General features: G+C 36.6%; 1 protein-coding gene and 1 non-coding gene across 3 annotated transcripts in view; one reads left to right on the forward strand and one right to left on the reverse strand.

Moving 5' to 3' along the window:
* The window catches only part of BMAL2 (basic helix-loop-helix ARNT like 2), a 61,828-nt gene that overhangs the window by 19,407 nt on the left and 21,938 nt on the right, over positions 1 to 20,483 (reverse strand). Inside the window, exons 2-7 of one of the 2 annotated variants that reach the window (XM_019737416.2) lie at positions 19,647 to 19,797; positions 12,120 to 12,161; positions 8,780 to 8,937; positions 4,361 to 4,437; positions 2,794 to 2,886; positions 793 to 907 (exon numbers count right to left, since the gene is read on the reverse strand). In XM_019737416.2, the coding sequence (XP_019592975.2) occupies positions 793 to 907; positions 2,794 to 2,886; positions 4,361 to 4,437; positions 8,780 to 8,937; positions 12,120 to 12,161; positions 19,647 to 19,797 (636 nt within the window). The remainder of the gene's footprint in view (positions 1 to 792; positions 908 to 2,793; positions 2,887 to 4,360; positions 4,438 to 8,779; positions 8,938 to 12,119; positions 12,162 to 19,646; positions 19,798 to 20,483) is intronic. The other variant, XM_019737418.2, reaches the window with a different exon arrangement.
* Positions 12,632 to 12,738, forward strand: LOC141570339 (U6 spliceosomal RNA). Its single transcript, XR_012494332.1, has one exon. It is a non-coding gene; the product is annotated as a U6 spliceosomal RNA (small nuclear RNA).

Consider the following 20,483-nt stretch of genomic DNA (forward strand, 5'->3'; position numbering starts at 1 on the left):
TGATAAAGATAATAAAACTGAAATGAAATAAAAATTTAAAAATGAAAAAAAAATCTCAGTTATAATAATAATGGCATAAAGCATCATTATTTTTGTATTGTAAATAATTACTTGGCACTAAGCATTTTCAGAGATAGTAAGTATTTTTGGAGAAAAGAAAGAATACGTACACCTCCCAAGGACAATTATACAAGGTGTTTCATACTGAAAAGACCTAACCCATGTAAGAGAATAATTATCTCTCAGAATATAACTGAATAATGAAAACTCCAGCAATTTTTTTATCCCAAGTGATACTTACTTGTAAAGATTTTATTAACATATGAAACACAACAAACATGAAGCAATCATATTTTCCTCAAACAAAGCATCTTTAGATGAATATAGTTCTTGTTTTTCTATGTGTATGAATACAAGAATTCTTTATATAGCTATATTGTTTTTTTTAAACTGAGGTTGATTGTGAAGTTTACTACATAATTTTACTCTTCATAAAACCAGAATTAGATAAATGTTCAAAAACATTGTAAAGCTGTATTTTTATTATTAGTTTCAGGTATACAAAACAACATAATGATTAGATTATTTACACCCCTCACAAAGTGATAATCCCAGCAAGTCTACTATCCATCTGACACCATACATAGCTATTACAATACCATTGACTATATTCCCTATACTGTATATTCTGTGACTATATATTTTTTAAATTATAGTTGACATGTACAGCTGTACTTTTAAGTAACAATTATATTTACATTAAATGGTAAGCATGCTAAAATGAGAACTTACTTTTGGCATCTATTAGCTTCTCTCTTGGTGAAATATCAGAAGACAGTTGTTCCTTTACTTTGGCAACATCTTTTGGATGTAAGAAGTCAAATAAGCTTTGTCCAGTCAAACTTGCCTATTTATAAAGCAGAAATTCATTTAAAATCAGTACCATAATTTTTCTACGTTTCTTTATACAGACATATGATAAATATCATTTCGTTAAAGTTGCGTTTTCTTAAGCTCAAAGATACAGCTACTACACTGTGTGACATTAATTTTAATGTTAAAAGTAGGGTCATATTTGTAGATAGAAAAAAATAGATGCACCCAGCACCATACTGGATACACACAAATCACACAAATATCTAACCTCTAATATTCTATTTACTCTGATTACTCTTGTTAATATCCCCCACTCATATATGTTACCTCAAAATCATATTATGATTTACTTTAAACTTTATCCTTGGTAAAGTACAGTAATTATAGTATCATATGGAAGTCACAGAATACCTGTGATTTTATGGTGTGACTCAGAGATTTGCCATACTATTGAAAAACAAAATCTAACCTGGGACGCCTCCCACTTCTCCCAATATACAGAACATTCCTAGGTCTGTGCCTTTGTTCCATGGTATCATCACCTGGAATTCATTACCTCTTCTCTACAAACTCAATCCAGCCAATTATCTTTTACTCCCTAGACACCTTAGATTCCCTCTCTCAACCTAAAATGTTTTCCTTATTCTACTTTGCATGTGAAGTCGTCCCTGACCCACAGTGATCACCTGTCTTCTGAACTCCTTTATTACCCAAGTAGACATTCCTATAGAATATAGAACAAAAGGACCAGATGGTACAAGGAGCCTGGATTGCATGGCAGTCAGTTATCTCATACTAAAAAACCAAACAAACAAAAAATCTAGCAATCTGATTTATACATCCGTCTATTGGGTATAAAGTCTAATATAAGCCTGTCCAGAACTCTGCTTTAGAGCAAATCAGATTTCAGAATCTGAAAAGCTGGAGACCAGACCCTGCACCATTGGGATCCCAGAGCCATCCAGAACAGTCAGTGAGTCTCTTGAATGGTCTCTGAAATGCGAAGTCAGTGCCCAGTGGGACTGGATTCCATGTCCCTAATTTGGAACTGCAGCGCTACTTCGAATTGTCAATTATTTTAGTGCACGTGTATGTGTGTGTGATGTTCTCCATTTCTAATTAGAAGATGGAATAACCAAGTCTTGCCCTGCTTTTGTGCCCCCAGCTATACCTACCTACGTGATTTATTTGGTTCTCATTCCTTCTGAATGTAGGCTCATAATATCTTTCTTTGTTATTTATCTATGAATACCTTATATCTCTTCAAATTTTCAAGTTTTGGGAAAATACAGGCTGAAATTAGTGGGCATTATTTAAGATAAAATCTTTGGGGTATCTGATTTCTAAAAAGGAGAACACAGGTACTAGTTTATTCATTCTGTTGAATTACTTCCAGTGCTATAGTTTTTAAGCAACTAGTTTAAATGAAATGGTATTCAGTAATGAAGAGGTACAGCAATTACACAGCCTGTTAAATAGAAGATGTATTTCAGAGTTTGTCGCCAGAGCTTAGATGAAAAGTTGTAATGCCATTCATATATTATATAACTTAAAATTAGTAATACTGCTGTCTGTTGGCTGAAACAGAGAAGGGTGACTAATATTGTTCAGACACTCTCAAATATGACGGTTTATTTAGTCTTTCCATCCTGAGAGACTGGCCTAATCATCATTTCCACTTTGTACATAAGAGAAAGCTGAGGTTTAGGAAAATGAAATAAGTTGCTGAAGGTCAGGAAGTGAACACTCTTGTCAGTAATAAAAATCTACACTCTTTCCAAATATTTTTTCACCTCTCCTATGGTGACCGTAATCCCACAGCCCAGTGGAAGAAAGGATTCAGAAAGAGAGTTTCAAAATATGTTTGTTCAAAAAAAAACTAAACATAGTGTGGAAGATATCCTCAGTTTTGGATACCTGATCGTAATTAAGTATTTTGGAGACTGATTTAGAAACGAAGAGAATGTTTCCTCTTTCACATCCAATCACAAATAGGAAGCCTTCTGCAATCTAGGATTTAAAAATATGAAAGTAAATATTTTAAAATATCATCTGTCTTTCTCATACACACACATTCAGATGCTGAGGAAATTACTGTAGCAATAAAACTAAAAGAGTGATCATAGATCTAGCAAAATTAATTTTAAGAAATTTTCTTAAGAGATATGTGAAAAAGATTTTAAAAGAACATCGAATTGGACTCCAGTCTAAACTAATGTTTTTGACATGGGAAGTTCACCCATGGAACATTTACTTGAAATATTTCTTAATATAAAAATCACCTACACCAAATTCTATCCTATTGCATACAGAAACTGTGTGAAGATATCAAAACACACCAGTAACAATGACAGACTATGGATATGTTGAGATGGAAAGATGTACAGACTGGGATGAGGAAGGGATGAAAATATTTTGCTGTACACCTTTTTACACTTTTTTGAATAATGATAAGCTATCACTCGATAATGATATAATTCAAAACTAAATTTAAAAAATTTTAATCAGCTACTCCCATAAGATCTACAGAGTAAATCCCCTGTGAAGCAAACTATATGGAAATGGTATGTATGCGCACAGGATGAGTCTGGCACCCTCACTTGACATTTCTTGAACTAATATTTACTAATTGGAAACAAACATGAGGTGAAATAGACAGGTACATTCTATAAGGGGCATAACTGAGGCTATGTTAAGTTATGGCTGAAAAAACAGTTCAAGATTGGCGAGCAAGCTTCCAAAGCATACTGTACATTTCACTATCTTTAAAAATCTTTTGTTGTCTGCAAAACAATGCTTTATATTCCTATCAGGAATATATTTAAATTCAGCTGTTCAAATAAAAGAGGGGCTTTTCAAAAAAGTTGAAAGAAAAATGGACAGAAATATATATGAAGAACCTTTCTGTTTGGTCATACTTTGGGTTAAAGCCCAGCAGACATAGCACAAGATCAAGACACTTAATACCTCCTGGGGGCAGGATGAGTCGATGACATGGTCACATTTTCCATGTCAAATCAATCTCTAGACTAGTGAACCTGGAAACCCATGCATATGACTTGATGAGCACAGAAATGTCAAAGCATTGCCTAACAACTCATTAAGGAAGCAGTGATTGGCTAATGGGCAGAGAACAGGATCCTGTAGGAATACAATAAAGTAGATGGCTTCGAAGGAAGTGGTAATAGTGGGGAATAGATCCTCTGGTATGGGAGGTGAGTGCATTTGGCAGTGTAAGAGCTTAGCATTCAAGACAATCCTTGCTCCATTTTTTTAGAAAGTGCCTATCCTCTGCCTCTATTTTCATTAGCTGAAACTAATAAGACATGATTACTTGCTAACTTAAATTTTGACGCTAAAATAAACTTGGTGTAATAGAGTCCTGTATGTTTACAACAAGAAGCAAACTGAAACAAATTTGCCTCCCATTCAAATAAAATTGCAAGGGCAAATACAACTTAGACAAATATATCTGTTTACTTACGTTAAGGATTAAGTGCCTGAGCTCATCCTGAATAAATGAAGGTCGATAATTATCTCCTGCATAAAAATTTGTCGTACCTAAAAATAAGTCAAAAAGTTACTGAAAATACAGTAGGGATGAAAATGTAGTAAACGCTCAATGAACATTAGCTATGCTGCTGCTGCTACTGGTGAGATAGTGATAGTGATGGTATTTTCTCTGTTAGCACATCCTAAGACCTCTTCTGTAACCGTTCTCCTTCTCTGTCATTACTAGATTAAAATTTCCTGCTTTTAGATTGTAAATTCTTGAAACTACTTATTCATTTATGTTCAAATGTACAGACAGTAAGCACTCTCTACAAAAAACAAATAACAAAATGCAATATATTATCTACATTATAACATGCAACAATATTCAAGAATCCAGTAATTTTTATAGTTTCTTAGCTTATTAAAATTGATCCTATGAATTACCCTGAATGGAGGCGATTCTTCATGGATTCATAGATTTTCCATATGACTCTTTAAAGATCACATGAAGACTTCTGTTCTGATAATAGACAAAAATGTATAAGGTATAAAGATGAAATGATTCATTTTAAGCCCTTAGCACAGAGCTTATTGTATTAAACTGAAAGTCTCTAAAAGCTACTGAAGAGCTGGCAAAAATGATAAGGATTTATCAGGTCCAAACCCCTGCCTTGAGGGCATCCACCACCCTTGATTCACGAAAGCCGTTCACGGCCACAAGGGGGTGCAGGGGACCGCTAAACAGGCCAAGGTGTGCTGTTCTCAGATACCTTTGGGCAAGGCTGATTCTGAGGTAAATCCATTTTCCCTCCTTTATGCTTCCCAACATCCCTAATGGCAATCCCCTCCTCTTAAGAACTGCAAGGAAAGTTGCTTTTGCAAGAGAAAGTAGGGTAACACCCCGAGACATTTTAACCACATATGGGCTCTTGAATGGATTTGCAGCCCAAATCTACCAATTACCTAAGTAAAAGAACGTACCTAAGGAAAATAGAAAACCAGAAAATTAAAAACACCTCATGGTATAATTTGGTAAAGTTTTCTCAGACTGGTAACACCGCTAAGAGCCTGGCATAAGCAAAAGAAAATCCTCTTTTGGAGACTACCTTCTAGGTAGGCGTCAAACAATTCCCCGGAATGATTTCTTCTTCTTGTTATTATTACACCTACTACACAGTATATGAGTATTATTATTACCACACAGATGCTTCTTCTTATTATTTATTGCTGCTGCTGCTGCTGCTGCTGCTACTACTACTATTACTACCACTACACAGCAGCCTGGTAGGAGGAAGTTGAGAAAGGGTGGCCTGAAAGATGCAGACGCTGAGGGACAGGCCAGCAGACAGCAATAAATCAACCTGAGCAAGACAGTGACACTTCCAGGTCTGGACCCTGAGCAAGGTTGTCACAAGGATGCCGGGGAAATCCTGAGTGTAAACCAGCCAGAATTGGTGAGCCCTGACTAGGTGAGCGAGTGTGGCCGACTAAGGAGAAAATGAGGGCAGTGAGAGTTGAGCTGAAGCTAGATTGAGGTAAGAAAATACATGCTGTGTTATACTGTACACCTGCCAAAGAGGGGTAACAAATTTGACTCTCAGATTTCTGATGGCAAAAACAAATGAGGAAACATGATCACTTACTTTTGTTCCACTATTCATCAGGTTAAAAAAAATGACAATATGACAATAACAATGATAATGATCATAATGATAATGATCAAAATGACAATAGCAAGTATGCCTCCTGCTCCTCTTACGCTTACTGCCACTTCCACCATTCATAAACACTGTGCTCACCCTTCAGAAGCACTATTCTTTACTCTTAACAACAAACCTAGGAGGCAAATTCATTATTCCTATTTTACGGATATGGAAGTTGAGTATTAGAATGTTAAACAACTTGAGTAAGTCACATGGCTATTAAGTCAGGGAGGCAGGATGGACCGAGGAGGTTTGCTTCCAGGACCCACATGCACACACCACTGCGCCTACTGTCCCCAGGAATAAGACCACACACACTGAATGCGCACAGCTTTTCTGAAAGTGCATGCCGCAGAGCAGGGCTACTCCAATTATGGTCTGCAGACCAATGTCAACAGCCAACTGTGGCGAGATGAGTACAGAAATTGAGAATAAGCATTTAGACACGTTATTATATAAATGTAATGTGGCATCCCAGCCCACGATCATGTTACCAGTAATCACCTGTGTTATATTTTACAACAGATGGGGGTGTGGGTTACTTGCTCTTCCCCCAGATAGCTTGAGAAGCACTACTGCAGAGTGTAGTAAAAAAAATGATTTCACCATCCTTCTGTCTGTAAAGTAATTATGTAACCCTCTGATGATCCAGTGTCTCTGATGTCAGCCAAGGTGGGGGTACGTTCTGACCTGGGCACTGGGATGCAGACCAAAGCGCTTTAAGTCATCTCACTTGTGGTAGCACTAACTAAAGAGTCTGATTAGGATGTCTGATGAGTACTTGACCACCTCACTTTGGTTTAGAAGGTCCAATGGCAAAATTGACGCTCTGTTCCAAGAAATCCCCTCTGGATTTAGACAGTGTCTCCTCCCTATTTTTCTGACACTCATACTTCCACTGTAATATTTCTCCCACTAGGTTTTACTGATCTCTTCATGAGTATGTCCCTCTTGTCCAGCCATGAATCCGTAGAGCACAGAGATCTAGCCTCATTCATTTTTATATCCCCAGCACTGAACAGGCATCTAGTTGATGCTCAGTTGTGTTTGTTGAATTAATTGATTGATTCATGGCTTCTCCCTTAGGTCCTCCTCCCTCAGGACATTGCAAATGTGAAAATTCTTGGGTAATTTTAGGTTTGCAATCAAATGACCTCAGCTGATCCTGCAAAGGTTCCCTGCTGAAAGATTTAAGGGAAATATTGCATGCAACTTATGCAAGACTCAGATGTAGGCAAAAGAGAATCTTACTTATCTCATTTCACAACAGACTTCTGAAACTAAGACTGCCAATTATGCTCCCAACAGGAAGCCTGCCAGGCAGTATCCGAACACTTGCACTGCTCTGCATGGCATTGAAGGAATCAAGAGCTGTACAGTACTTTCTTTTCACAATTACCTCCTCTCCAGATCTGCACATAGTCCGCTGGAGTGTATGTGCCATTTTTCTACCATATGTGGAGATCAAAGGAAGATGATTTAAGGTATCGATTTTTACAACTTGCACAAGTTACTATTAAATAGGCCTTTACTAGCTATCTGTAGTTTTACTTCTTAATTTGTATATGCTCCCCTCTCCTCTACCTCTTTCAATGTGAACAGATTTTGCAGGGTTTTTGTTGTTGTTGTCGTTGTTGTTCATTATGAAACAAGAGCCTCTTTGTCTAGACTCCAATGTGCACCCAGAGTCCAGGTCAACACTCCTGTCTTCTAAGCCACTAACTCAATTTGGCCCAGTCCTTGTATTCCGACCATATAACTTGCTTTTCCCTGAAACAGATTTTCCTTTTCCTAGCATGCAGTGTAGGACAAAGATCTAAAGAAGATACGTGGTTATCCTTTGCCTATTCCTGTTGTACACTCTTTGAGTCAAATTTCACTATAACCTTTTAGATCTTTACAAATTGGAACTTTCCGAGTCTCCTCTGTGGTCCACAGCTCACTCCTCTGCCAGGTCTTCTCGTCTTCTCAACATAAATGTGTGTCATTAACATTCATGTATCTAAAACTCAGTTCTATTTCCATGAAACTGGCCCCCAAGTTGGAATGGGGTTACTCCCAAAGCAGATGCGATTTTGACTATACATTTACACACATATACACTTTGATTTAAAATTCAAGATTAAGTTGGGGAACTGCTAAGGTCAGGAATGACCAGCCCATGCATACTCAAAGAAGCAATGGTTAAGGATCTCCTTCACCCAATGAGTAATACCTTGAGAATACCTTAGAATAACAGCAAGGTGTAATGCATCTTAAGGTACTACCTATAAATCTGAAAGCAGTTTTAAGAGAAATGGGCTGAATTTAAGTAGATTTGCTTTTCTAAGAATGAAAATCTGACAATAACTTAAAATTATAATAACTAATACTACATCCCAGAACTCCTAAAATACTGAGAGGCATATATGGCAGGCATTATTATCTTCATATTATACATGGGAAAACACGTAGAAATGTAAAGACTTTTCAAGTTCACACACAGAAAGCTTTAAGATAAAGCTTTTAGGAGATCCAAGTTTTGCACCATCCAAATTAGCATTCTCTTCACATACAGAATATGGATGAGCATCAAATTAACACCTCTAAAGCTGAAAGGCACATTTGCATAGCATCTCAATAGCCAGTAACAACAAACCAATCAGAGACCTCAATTACTGTGAAGGCTTCACAAATCTAAGTGTGGAGGCCATTTTCAAACTCACCTTTTAAAGATTTCAAGTGTTGAACGGCCATTCTTAAAACCGTAAGTTTGTCCCGTTTTCGGGCCATGGGCTTGCACTGAGGGATCATTGCTGACAGCTCTTCAATCAGGTTATTCATTTTCTCTCTCCTCCGTTTTTCAGTTTGGCTATGAGCTTCTCTACAAAGGAAAAAGAACCTCCTTTGTATTTCACATTCAGCAGCTCCACAGTAACCCAAACTAGCTGAAGCACGCATGGAGCGCAGCAAACACAGGCCGCTTGTTCTTCTTCCCACCTTTGGCCCTGCAGTTGCTAGTCAGGGAAGAGAAAGGAGCTGCTGGGAACAGAAATGGCACTTGTAAACTTCACAGCGCTTTTACCCCCACTCACTATTGTTGCTCCTTCCTTCCCTACCTTGTTTCCTGAAACTTTCAAGAACTAAGACATCTGTCTAAGAGCCATGGTGGGTGGTTTTTTTGTACTTCCCTTCAGTCTTAGAAGAAGAGATGGGTAGCCTTCTAGTCAAAGCCAACTCCTCTCTGGTATTTGCTTAAACAGTTCTTAGCATCTTAATCTCATTCTCTTTCACAGCTCCTTCCCATGGGTCTATAAACGTGTTAGTCTCTTCCCTCTGAAAAAATAAAGAAAAAAATCCTTTCCCTAATTCTAGGATTTTCTTTTTTCCTTTGCTACTGTCTTCCCTTCTCAGCTAGCTTCCTGAGACAGGGCAGTCTCCACTCTATTTTTCATTCCCCAGGCCCTTTCCATCTATCGGGTTCAATCTTCCGCAATCCCCTCTCCACTAAAACTATTCCAGCAAGGGTCATCGTTATCTTATGCAGTCCCTTGCTGATCCCTGCCTTGAATTGGACACTGGTGACATTCCTCCTACTTTGCCTGGCTTCTGTGACCTCTCCTTTTCCTCCATTCTCCCTGCTTAGCTCAGTCCCCTTCATCTCTTTACTTGGCTCTTCCTCTATCCTTAAATACCAGTGATGCCCCAAGATGCCTTACTTGGCACCACTCTTTCCTCACCCTAGAGCTTCACCCTAAGAGATATCATTCCCTCATAAGACTTTACCACTACTCATAAGCTACTTACTACTAAATCCCTATACATTACCCAGTTCCTGACTTTTGGAACTGGAATTATGTACCTAACTGATTCCCAAATACTCAATACCCTAAAACTCAAGAAATCCCAAACTGAGTGCTTGTCTGCAATTTACCCCATTAAATTCTCCTTTCTCCACTAGCCCTGATTTACTCTTCCTTCTATAGGGTTTATTTTGGTGACACCACTAGACTCATTCTAGACCATTCCTCTTCTTCACCCTGAAGTGCCAAATAATCACAAACTCCTATAGAGTCCAGTCCTTAAAATATTTCTTAAATATGCTTTCTCTCCACCCACTCTGTCACTGCCTTAATTCAGGCCTTTATGATAGGTAGCTCATTGCACTACCCCCAAAAGCCCTTTAAACTGATGTTCCTTCTTCTAATGTCTTCCCCTTCTAGTCCATCGTGCCCAATACTTTTAGAATTATCATTCTAAAACCAAATCATCTAATACCACTGCAAAGAACTGCCAACATGCATTTCTACTGCCTAAGAGGAATGACCAAACTCCCTAACGACATCCAAAGTTTCTCCAGGACCTGCTTCATCTCCAGTTTCACCTCTCCATGTCTTTTCCCTACAGCTCCAAATGTTATCCAGCAGCAATGCCAAGGGACTTCCTAGTCCTCAAATATGCCATGTTGTCTGATGTCTTCTCTATGTGCTGCTCTTTATTAGGCTTAGAAAGTCTTTCCCTTCTACGTTTGTGGAAAATCCTACTCCTTCTTCAAAACCCAGCTCAGTTACTCTCCTGAGAAGCTTTCTTTGACAACTTCATGATCAATCACTTCCCACTCTTGGCTACCTCAGTACCTTTTATGCAACTACCATATTTCACCAAATCCAAGATACATTATTATTTAATGCATCACAGGGAGATGCCAAATAATAGGAAGATGTCATTGATAAGACATTTTCTCCAATGATAACATGTAGGGGGAAAATGTGCATCTTAAATTTCTAGAATTAGGCTATTTCACTCTTCACACTTCACTGTAAACATTTGTCTGTTGTCTCCTACAACACTCAGATCATGGCAACTCTATACTCTCTCTATAAAAAGAATTTAGGGGGAAAAATCTGATGGGAAAGAGGATAAGTGGGAGATTGCCTTGATCTGTTTTTATAGCAACTTTAAATGAGATTAAAGAAAATGTAATTTTTCCACGTAGAAGTGGGGAAAGAGCACTGATGGGGCTGATAGAGTGCATACTCCCCCACCCCACCCCATTCACCCCTGGGCCATGCCACTCCTGGAACAAAATGTGTACTTTTAGGTAAACTGGACAGAATTCAAATTATATGTGTATTTATATCAACTTTCGTTATTTATTCACACCTTGTTCTATTCGTGACCAATTTTTAGATTAAATTTTATTATTAAAAAGTCACAATTATCCTCTTGCTAGAATGATCGCCTCTTCTTTCCACCAGTATTACCCATTAAAATAGACAGTAGCAATGGACGGAAATGCCGGATTCCAGGAAAGTACCCCAAAAGAAGGCATGCTCTCTCTCAGAACTAGGGCTTGGAGGAAGGTGAGAGCAAGGCCACCGCAGAGAACAATAAAGGATGATGGCGGGAGCCAGGAATCTCAGAGGAAGGAGAAATAGCCAGTTTTCGACTCAGGTACTGTACGCGAAGGAGGTACACCTGAAAAAATTTCTGGAGGATTTTATTAAGAAAAGGCATATTTATCCAGAGGCTAGTTCTCTGATTAATATCATTTATCAGGACCCTGGCTCTTAATTCTATATATGTTACTGCCACTTTGAACCATGTCAGTGCTCTGTAGAGTCATACCAATAAAACAGAATAAATGGAGAAAAAGCAAAGCTAAAATCTGGCTATGTTGGCAGATGTAGGAAAACAATTTGTTGATATTGAAACAATTGACAAAGAATTTATTATGACAGATTCCTAATAATCAGATGTTTCTCATAAATAATTCTGATTTGTTTATAGCACCAGCTTTTCTCTAGTGCTTAAAGAAAATAAGTTTTTAATAAACAGCTATTTAAGAAAAATGTAAAGATACGTAAGCCAAATGTTATTCAAGAAGATAGAAGAGAAAGGTAACAGGTAGGTACTTGATAATCACTACTTCTCATAGCATCACATATGAGAAAAACCGAATATTCATAAACCTATTCTATCATGACATCACTTTTTGCTTTGGCTAAAGATGTGCGTGTGTGACCTTTTCCACCCACCAGGTACCATCTCAACAGTTCAAAGTACCTGAAGGACTTCATTTTTACTTGTGGTTCACCATCTTCCATTCTACAAAAAAGCAGGATAAAATATCAAACTACATGAAACAGCTTTTCTATAATTCTTGAGAGAGAAATAAATGTGAGATTACATCCAATCAACCTAATTCTTTTTAAGTCTTTAGTTATAAATGCTACTCTGAGCTCCTAATGACCTGAAATGATTTTTACTGTCTAAATGAACTGTTCTTTGACTAAAGCTGACAGGACCAGCATCTCCATCGGGCTAACTATGTTAACTGCCAATGATCAATAATTGATGCTCTATTTAAAAATTAGCCCAGGACAATATTGATGAAGAATATCATTTTCACAAAAATAACTTGAAAGTGATTCTTTTTAAAACAATTTATGGCTTAACCAAAATTTTTATAGTAGCTGTATTAAAATAGCCTGAAAATACATTAAGAATCTTAAACTTTTATACAAAAAGAATTTATTTTGCCTAAAAATTCATCTGGATAAGAAATATTGAAAACTGTGCTCGCTTTGGCAGCACATATACTAAAATTGGAACGATACAGAAAAGATTAGCATGGCCCCTGCGCAAGAATGACACGCAAATTCGTGAAGCGTTCCATATTTAAAATAAATAAATAAATAAATATTGAAAACTGGAAACTCTGATCAATTGCCAATAATATTATCACATTAGTATATTCCCTAGCAGAATATACTAAATGTGTATGTATGTATGTATAAATATTTGTATATAAATACATATACATAAATGTATGCATATATTCATTTAGAAATGTAGTCACCAGACCACTACTAATGTGAAATATACTGATGATGACAGAATACTTTCCATATTAAAAAATTATGCAGGTTTAGTTTTTAAACAATATGTATTTTAAAAAATATATTTCCAAATGTATGATTTCTTGAAGAAGCATTTGAAAAAGTTGAAGAAAAACACCCATAATCTCACCTGGAAATAAAAAGTTAATATTTTAATGGGTCTCCCTCCAATCTCTTTCCTAAACATGTATTTAGATACACACAAAAAAAACTATTTTGGGAGCGGCCAGATGGTTCAGTTGGTTAGAGCGCGAGCTCTGAACAACAGGGTTGCCAGTTCGATTCCCATGTGGGCCAGTGAGCTGCGCCCTCCACAACTAGATTGAAGACAACGAGCAGCTGCTGAGCTTCCGGAGGCCCAGCAGGATGGCTCTTAATAACAAGGTTGCTGGTTCAATTCCCACATGGGATGGTGGGCTGCGCCCCTGCAACTAAAGATTGAGAAAAACGGCAACTGGACTTGGAGCTGAGCTGCACCCTCCACAACCAGACTGAAGGACAACTACTTGGAGCTGATGGGTCCTGGAGAAAGACATTGTTCGCCAATAATCCCCAATAAAACTTATTAAAAGAAACAGCTTTAAATATTTAAGTTAGCCACAGGGTGTGTATATATGTGTATTTATGTAGAAGTTTCTGTGTGTTTACATATAAATATATAAAACAAAATTCAGATCTTATAAAAACAAAATTCAGATCTTACTGTATAAATGTTCATATCTTGTCATATTCATTTAACACTATCACATGAATAACTTCAAATATTCTTGGAGAACGTGATTTTGATTTGAAAGATTGCATAGTAGGCCATTGGGCAGCTAATTTAATCAATCATTTTCTATTGGATTTTTTAATATTCCAATATTTCCATATTATAAATGATATAGCTAATACTATTGTGATGCATACATCTTTGATTCTCCTAAGATAAACTCCTAGAAGTACAATTTATGGATAACTACTTTAAAGTTTCTGATTAATCTTGCCAAATTTCCTTCTTGAAAGACTCAACAATCCCAGGGGCACAAAGATGGTTCAACATACTCAAATCCACCAATATGATACACCACAAAAACAAAATAAAGGACAAAAATCATATGATTATATCACTAGACACAGAAAAAGCATTTGACAAGACACAGTATCCATTTATGGTTAAAATACTTAATAAAATAGGTATAGAAAGAAAATACTTTAACATAATAAAGGCCCTGTATGATAAACCCTCAACTAATATTATAATTAATGATGAAAAACTGAAGCCGTTTGCTCAGAAACATGACAGGGCTGTCCCCTATCACCTCTTCTTTTCAGCATAGTATTGGAAATCCTAGCCAGAGCAATTAGGCAAGAGAAAGACACAAAAGGCATCCAAACTGGGAATGAAGAAATTAAACTGTCATTTTTTGCAGATGACATGATGCTATGTATAGACAACCCTAAAGACTCCATCAAAAAGCTATTAGAAACAATAAACGAATACAGTAAAGTTGCCCGCTACAAAATCAACGTACAAAAGTCCATTGCATTTCTATATACTAACAATGAAATCTCAGGAAAAAAATAAAAAAACAACAATTCCTTTTGCAATTGCAACACAAAGAATAAGATACCTAGGAATAAAGTTAACCAAGGAGGTGAAAGACCTACACACTGAAAACTATAAGACATTTTTTAAAGAAATTGAAGAAGACACAAAGAAATGGAAAGACATTCCATGTTCATGGATTGGAAGAATCAACATAGTTAAAATAGCCATATTATCCAAAGCAATATACAGATTTAATGCAATCCCTATCAAAATCCCAATGGCATTTTTTAAAGAAATAGGACAAAAAGTCATCAGATTTGTATGGAACCACAAAAGACCCCAAATAGCCAAAGCAATCCTAAGAAAAAAGAATAACGCTGGAGGTATTACACTCCCTGACTTCAGCTTGTACTACAGGGCAACAATAATGAAAACAGTATGATATTGGCAGAAAAACAGACACACAGACCAATGGAATAGATCTGAGAACCCAGAAATAAACTCACATAAATATCGAAAAACAACTTTTGACAAAGAAGCCAAAAGCATACAATGGAGAAAAGACAGCCTCTTCGATAAATGGTGCTGGCAGAATTGGACAGCCACATGAAAAAGAGTGAAACCAGACTGCTATCTGTCACCATGTACCAAAATTAATTCAAAATGGATCAAAGACCTAAACATAAGACCTGAAACAATAAACTGCATAGAAGAAAACATAGGTACTAAACTTATAGATCTTGGGTTCAAACAGCATTTTATGAATTTGACTCCAAAGGCAAGGGAAGTAAAAGCTAAAATAAATCAATGGGACTATATCAAACTAAAAAGCTTCTGCACAGCAAAAGAAACCATTGACAAAACAAGAGGCAACCAATCGAATGGGAGAAAATTTTTGCAAACAACACCTCTGATAAGGGGCTAATATCCAAAATATATATAAGAAACTCACAACTCAACAACAAAAAACCAAACAATCCAATTAAAAAATGGGCAGAGGACCTGAAGAGACATTTCTCCAAGGAGGACATACAAATGGCCAATAGACATATGAAAAAATGCTCAACATCACTAATCATCAGAGAAATGCAAATAAAAACCACAATGAGATATCACCTCACCCCAATTAGAACGGCTGTCATCAACAAGATAAATAGTAACAAGTGTTGGAGAGGCCGTGCAGAAAAAGGAACCCTCATACACTGTTGGTGGGAATGCAGATTGGTGCAGCCGTTATGGAAGGCAGTGTTCAGGTTCCTCAAAAATTAAGAATAGAATTACCAAATGACCCAGCAATCCCTCTCCTGGGTATCTATCCAAAAAATCTGAAAACATTTATCCATAAAGACATATGTGCTCCAATGTTCATTGCAATTTTATTTACGGTGACCAAGACATGGAAACAATCAAAGTGTCCTTCAATAGATGATTATATAAAAAAAGTTGTGATATATATACACAATGGAATACTATTCTGCCATAAGATGAAATAGGACCATTTGCGACAACATGGATGGATCTTTAGATTATAATGCTAAGCAAAATAAGTCAGACAGAAAAATTAGAGAACCATAGGATTTCACTGAAACTGAAAACAATAAAAGAACAAGACAAAGAAATGAAGAAACAAAAACTCATAGACACAGGCAATAGTTTAGTGGTTGCCAGAGGGTAAGGGGGGTGGGGGGTGGGAGATGAGGGTAAAGGGGATCAAATATATGGTGATGGAAGGAGAACTGACTCTGGGTGATGAACACACAATGGGATTTATAGATGATGTATTACAGAATTGTACACCTGAAATCTATGTAACTTTACTAACAATTGTCACCCCAATAAACTTAAAAAAAAAAAAAAGACTGAACAATGATCATCTTGTATACCAATGTGCCTCAGCATTATTCATAATAGCCAAAAGGTGAGAGCAACCCAAATGCCCATCAATAGATAAATGGATAAAAAAAATGTGGTATATAAATACGATGGAATATTATATTCAGCCACAAAGAATGAAATTCTGATACATGCTACAATACAGGTGAAATTTGGAAAATATTATGCTAAGTGAAATAAGTCAGACACAAAATGACAAGTATTGTACAATTCCACTTATAGTTTACCAGGGGCTGGGGGAAAGGGGAGAATTCCTGTTTAATGGGTATAGAGTTTCTGACTGAGGCGATGAAAGAGTTTTAGAAATAGGCAATGGTGAGAGTTACACAACATGGAGTGCACCTAATGCCACTGAACTGAACACTTAAAAATGGTTAAAATGCCAAATTTTATAATATATATATATATATATATATATATATATATATATATTTGACAAAAAACGTTTTTAAAAAAGTACAAAGGCAAGCAATTTTTAAAAATGTAATCTGATTAAGTTCTTTTCATGCTTAAAATCCTTCCGTGTTCCTCATCGCATTCAAGACAATTTTCAGATTCTTTTTTATTGGGGAATATTGGGGGACAATGTGTTTCTCCAGGACCCATCAGCTCCAAGTCATTGTCCTTCAGTCTAGTTGTGAAGGGCACAGCTCAGCTCCAAGTCCAGTCGCCGTTTTCAATCTTAGTTGTAGGGGGCGCAGCCCACCATCCCATGCGGGAATTGACTGGCAACCTTGTTGTTGAGAGCTCGTGCTTGAACCAACTGAGCCATCTGGCTGCCCCAGATTCTTTAGTTTAGCAGACCATCATGCCCTAGTTCACGTTTATCCCTCAGGTCTCCTAGCTCACCCACCTCTACGTGCACTCTCTGCTCTAATGTGACCACCACTTGTTTCCATATCAGCAGTGTAATATTTCATACCTTGTGCTTCTGTACAGCTATTCCTTTTACCTAAAATGTCTTCTCTACTCCTGTTCTGAATGTCTCATTTCCATTATTCATTTAAAACTTAGCTTAAGTCAACATCTCCAGGAAGCTGTCCTGTACTCCTGATCCCAATATTATTTACATCCCCCAATGTTTTTATGGTATAAAACCTAGGATCTCTATTATAGCAGTTATCACGATGTGTAATAATTATTTGTATCTTTCCCATTTGTACAAGTTTCTTGTGTCTTATCTGTATCTCTCCCTCCTAGTCTACTGGGTGTCACAGATGGTACTCAATAAATGTGTAATGACTACATTACAGGGAGTCTTCATCAATAACCCTTTTAAAGAACCAGCCCTCCATTTAAAATCAACAGTGCTGAAGAAAGGGCGAATATGATCATACATTATTCTTCGTTTATAAATATCCAACACTCTGAGGCTCCATCAATGAAATCACTCCATATTTATTGACTGGTTTTCCTGCCGAGTCTCTGGGAAGGATGCTATATAATCAGTACTTTGTAAAATCCATGAAGTACTTTGACATCCATCATTTCATCAGAATGGAAAACAGTAAGATGAGAGGATTGGGGCAAGATAGAAAGGCTCTGGGACAGACAATGAGCAAATCAGTAGGGAGTGTACCCTTTCTTCTGCCACAATATGCCCTCTTCAAGTAGGAATTATGTTAAATGACAGTACAGGACTTACCTGCTGCCACTAGAGGCTGATATTTCTATCCTTGTTGAAAGGAGACAGGTAAAGGGATTCTGAGAAAGCTATTCCACCACTTTTTGTCATTATTTCTGAACTGGAAAGGAGGAGGCCTTGGGGTCACCCCTACCCAGACATGCTGGGAAATGGACAGCATAACTGTCCTCAAGTGCTGGAAGTAACCCCGACCCTGTCCAGTTACGGAAGGAGGGTGTAATTAAGAAATTACCACACTAACAATCAGGCAGACTAACCAGTTGTGTAATGTTTGATATTACACAAGCCGCTTGATATTTGAGTCCTAGCTTCTTCATTTTCTAAAATGTGGGCAATTGGCTAAATAATCTTTCGGGTTGCGTTCTGCCAAAAAAATCATTATCTGTCAGTCCTTTCTTTGCATGGTTATATTTGTCCTACCACTGACCCCATTGATTCCCCAAACCACTGTTAGGTCTCAGCTGTGCCTCCTACATTGCATAAAATTATGTTACCTCTAGTACTCACTGCTCTCACTTCAACAGCCATAATTTTATTTAGATACTAAGAAAAGACAATGGCGCTTATGAGTCTAAAGAATAAGGAAGAAAATAAAAAGGACTAACAGTTACTTCTAGCTTGAGGTAAGTGCGTACTACCAACTGATAATTTAGGATTAAAACATCAAACAGTACTGGATAGGCTGTCACTTGGCCATTTGCAGTTATTTATGATTATTTGCATTAATGGAGACTAAGAGAATACAGACTACCAAAAACAGTAGATAATCTTCAAGTCACTTATGTGTGGCTTGGGAAGCGCATTGGTACTTACATTTAAATAACACTAATTCCGCTATCTTGCAAATTGAAGCTAAATTATAAAGAGTATTGGGAAGAACTGAGTTAAAAAGAGTGAGGATGTTTCATTATGTCCTCATCTTGTCCCCCTACTCAGAGTTGTTCCCTTCAATAGTGATGGAGAACTAGCATCAACTTGCACATTTATATAAAGTACCAGCCTAAAATGAATTGCTCTAGATTGTTATACTGATTTTGTCCCATTATTTTCACCATATGAACATTAGTTTTGGGGAAATCATTAAAGAATATTTGGGGCTACAAACTGCATTAATTAGGCAACATAAATAAACAAGGAGATAGTAAGTATTCTCAGCATTGACTTTATTATCTACTTGGCTTAATAAATGTGGAAAGCAATAAATATGGTTACACGGCCACAGATAACCAAGGGTTGGTTATTAAATAAATGATGAGTAAGGCAAAAAAGCAAAGTGGTAATTATTATTTTAAGCCAAACTTCCAGGAAGATGTTCTCCACATGCTTTAGTATCTTAATTAGGAAGACAAATCTCTTGCTGTGACCATACACTAAGCAAATCAACCTTATGTTCCTAAGTCTTTCAGACTCCAGTTGAACCTTTTGGATACCTAATAACCTTCAGAGTTGGACTGAAAAGTTCCAGGTCAGTCAGTGATAGAGGTGGCAGTTGGGTGGATAAATAACTGCTCCTATCCTATCTAAATGCTACCACATAATTAAAAATAATAAATGACTTAAAAAGTAATATTTTTCTTTTTTCTCTAAAGAGTTCATGGGGTTGGAGGAACAAATTCACTTACTGGGATGGCTCTGAATCACTTCCTTTTCGTTTTCTTGGAAATTCTGTCGCATGTGGGCTGAAGGATCTCATAGCAGTTGGTTTTGTCCATGTGCTCATATGACTGGAAATCACGGGAGCAATGCACTGGTTGTCTTCTAGCAACACTTCACCTGTGAAACATAATGTTTAATATTGTGCTTCAAGTTTTATTTTATACATATCCCTATCACACATTTTAAATGGTTTTTCTCTCTTGATATTTTAAAAATATCCCCTAAATAACATGAAAGACTAATTATGTACACTCAAGTATTAGTTAGAAATGTATTTGTTAGTCCATACTTTTTAAGTTTATTTTCCCCATCAAATTGTAAAAAAAAAAAAAAAATTTAAATGGATATTGTAGAAAATATGGAAAACAAAACAGTAGAAGTGGAGAAAAACCAAATTTCACCAACAAATGGTACTGTTTACAGATATTTCCTTTAAGAATCTTTTCTTTAGTTGTCATTAAAGTAATTGAAATCACAGTGTATATTCTGCTTTGTTTATGTATCATTGTGATAACTTCAGTGTTATTATAAATTCTTTATAAATTATTCTAATGACTGCATAATATACCATCATTACTTAACCACTCTTCTATTGTTAGAATGTATGTGTTTTTATTTTTCACCATCACAAATATGTATTGTGGTATATAAAGCTTTTTGTCTACTGGTTATTCTTTTGGATAGCATTCCAGAAATGACTTAAAATACTCATGTCCCTCAATCTTGTTAAACCCAGAATTGATAAATATGATACTAGTAAAATCCTTTTTGTCTAAAGTGTGGTTTATTACATGCTTTATAAA

Source organism: Rhinolophus sinicus, linkage group LG02 (genome assembly GCF_036562045.2).
Source record: "Rhinolophus sinicus isolate RSC01 linkage group LG02, ASM3656204v1, whole genome shotgun sequence".
Classification (NCBI taxonomy): domain Eukaryota; kingdom Metazoa; phylum Chordata; class Mammalia; order Chiroptera; family Rhinolophidae; genus Rhinolophus; species Rhinolophus sinicus.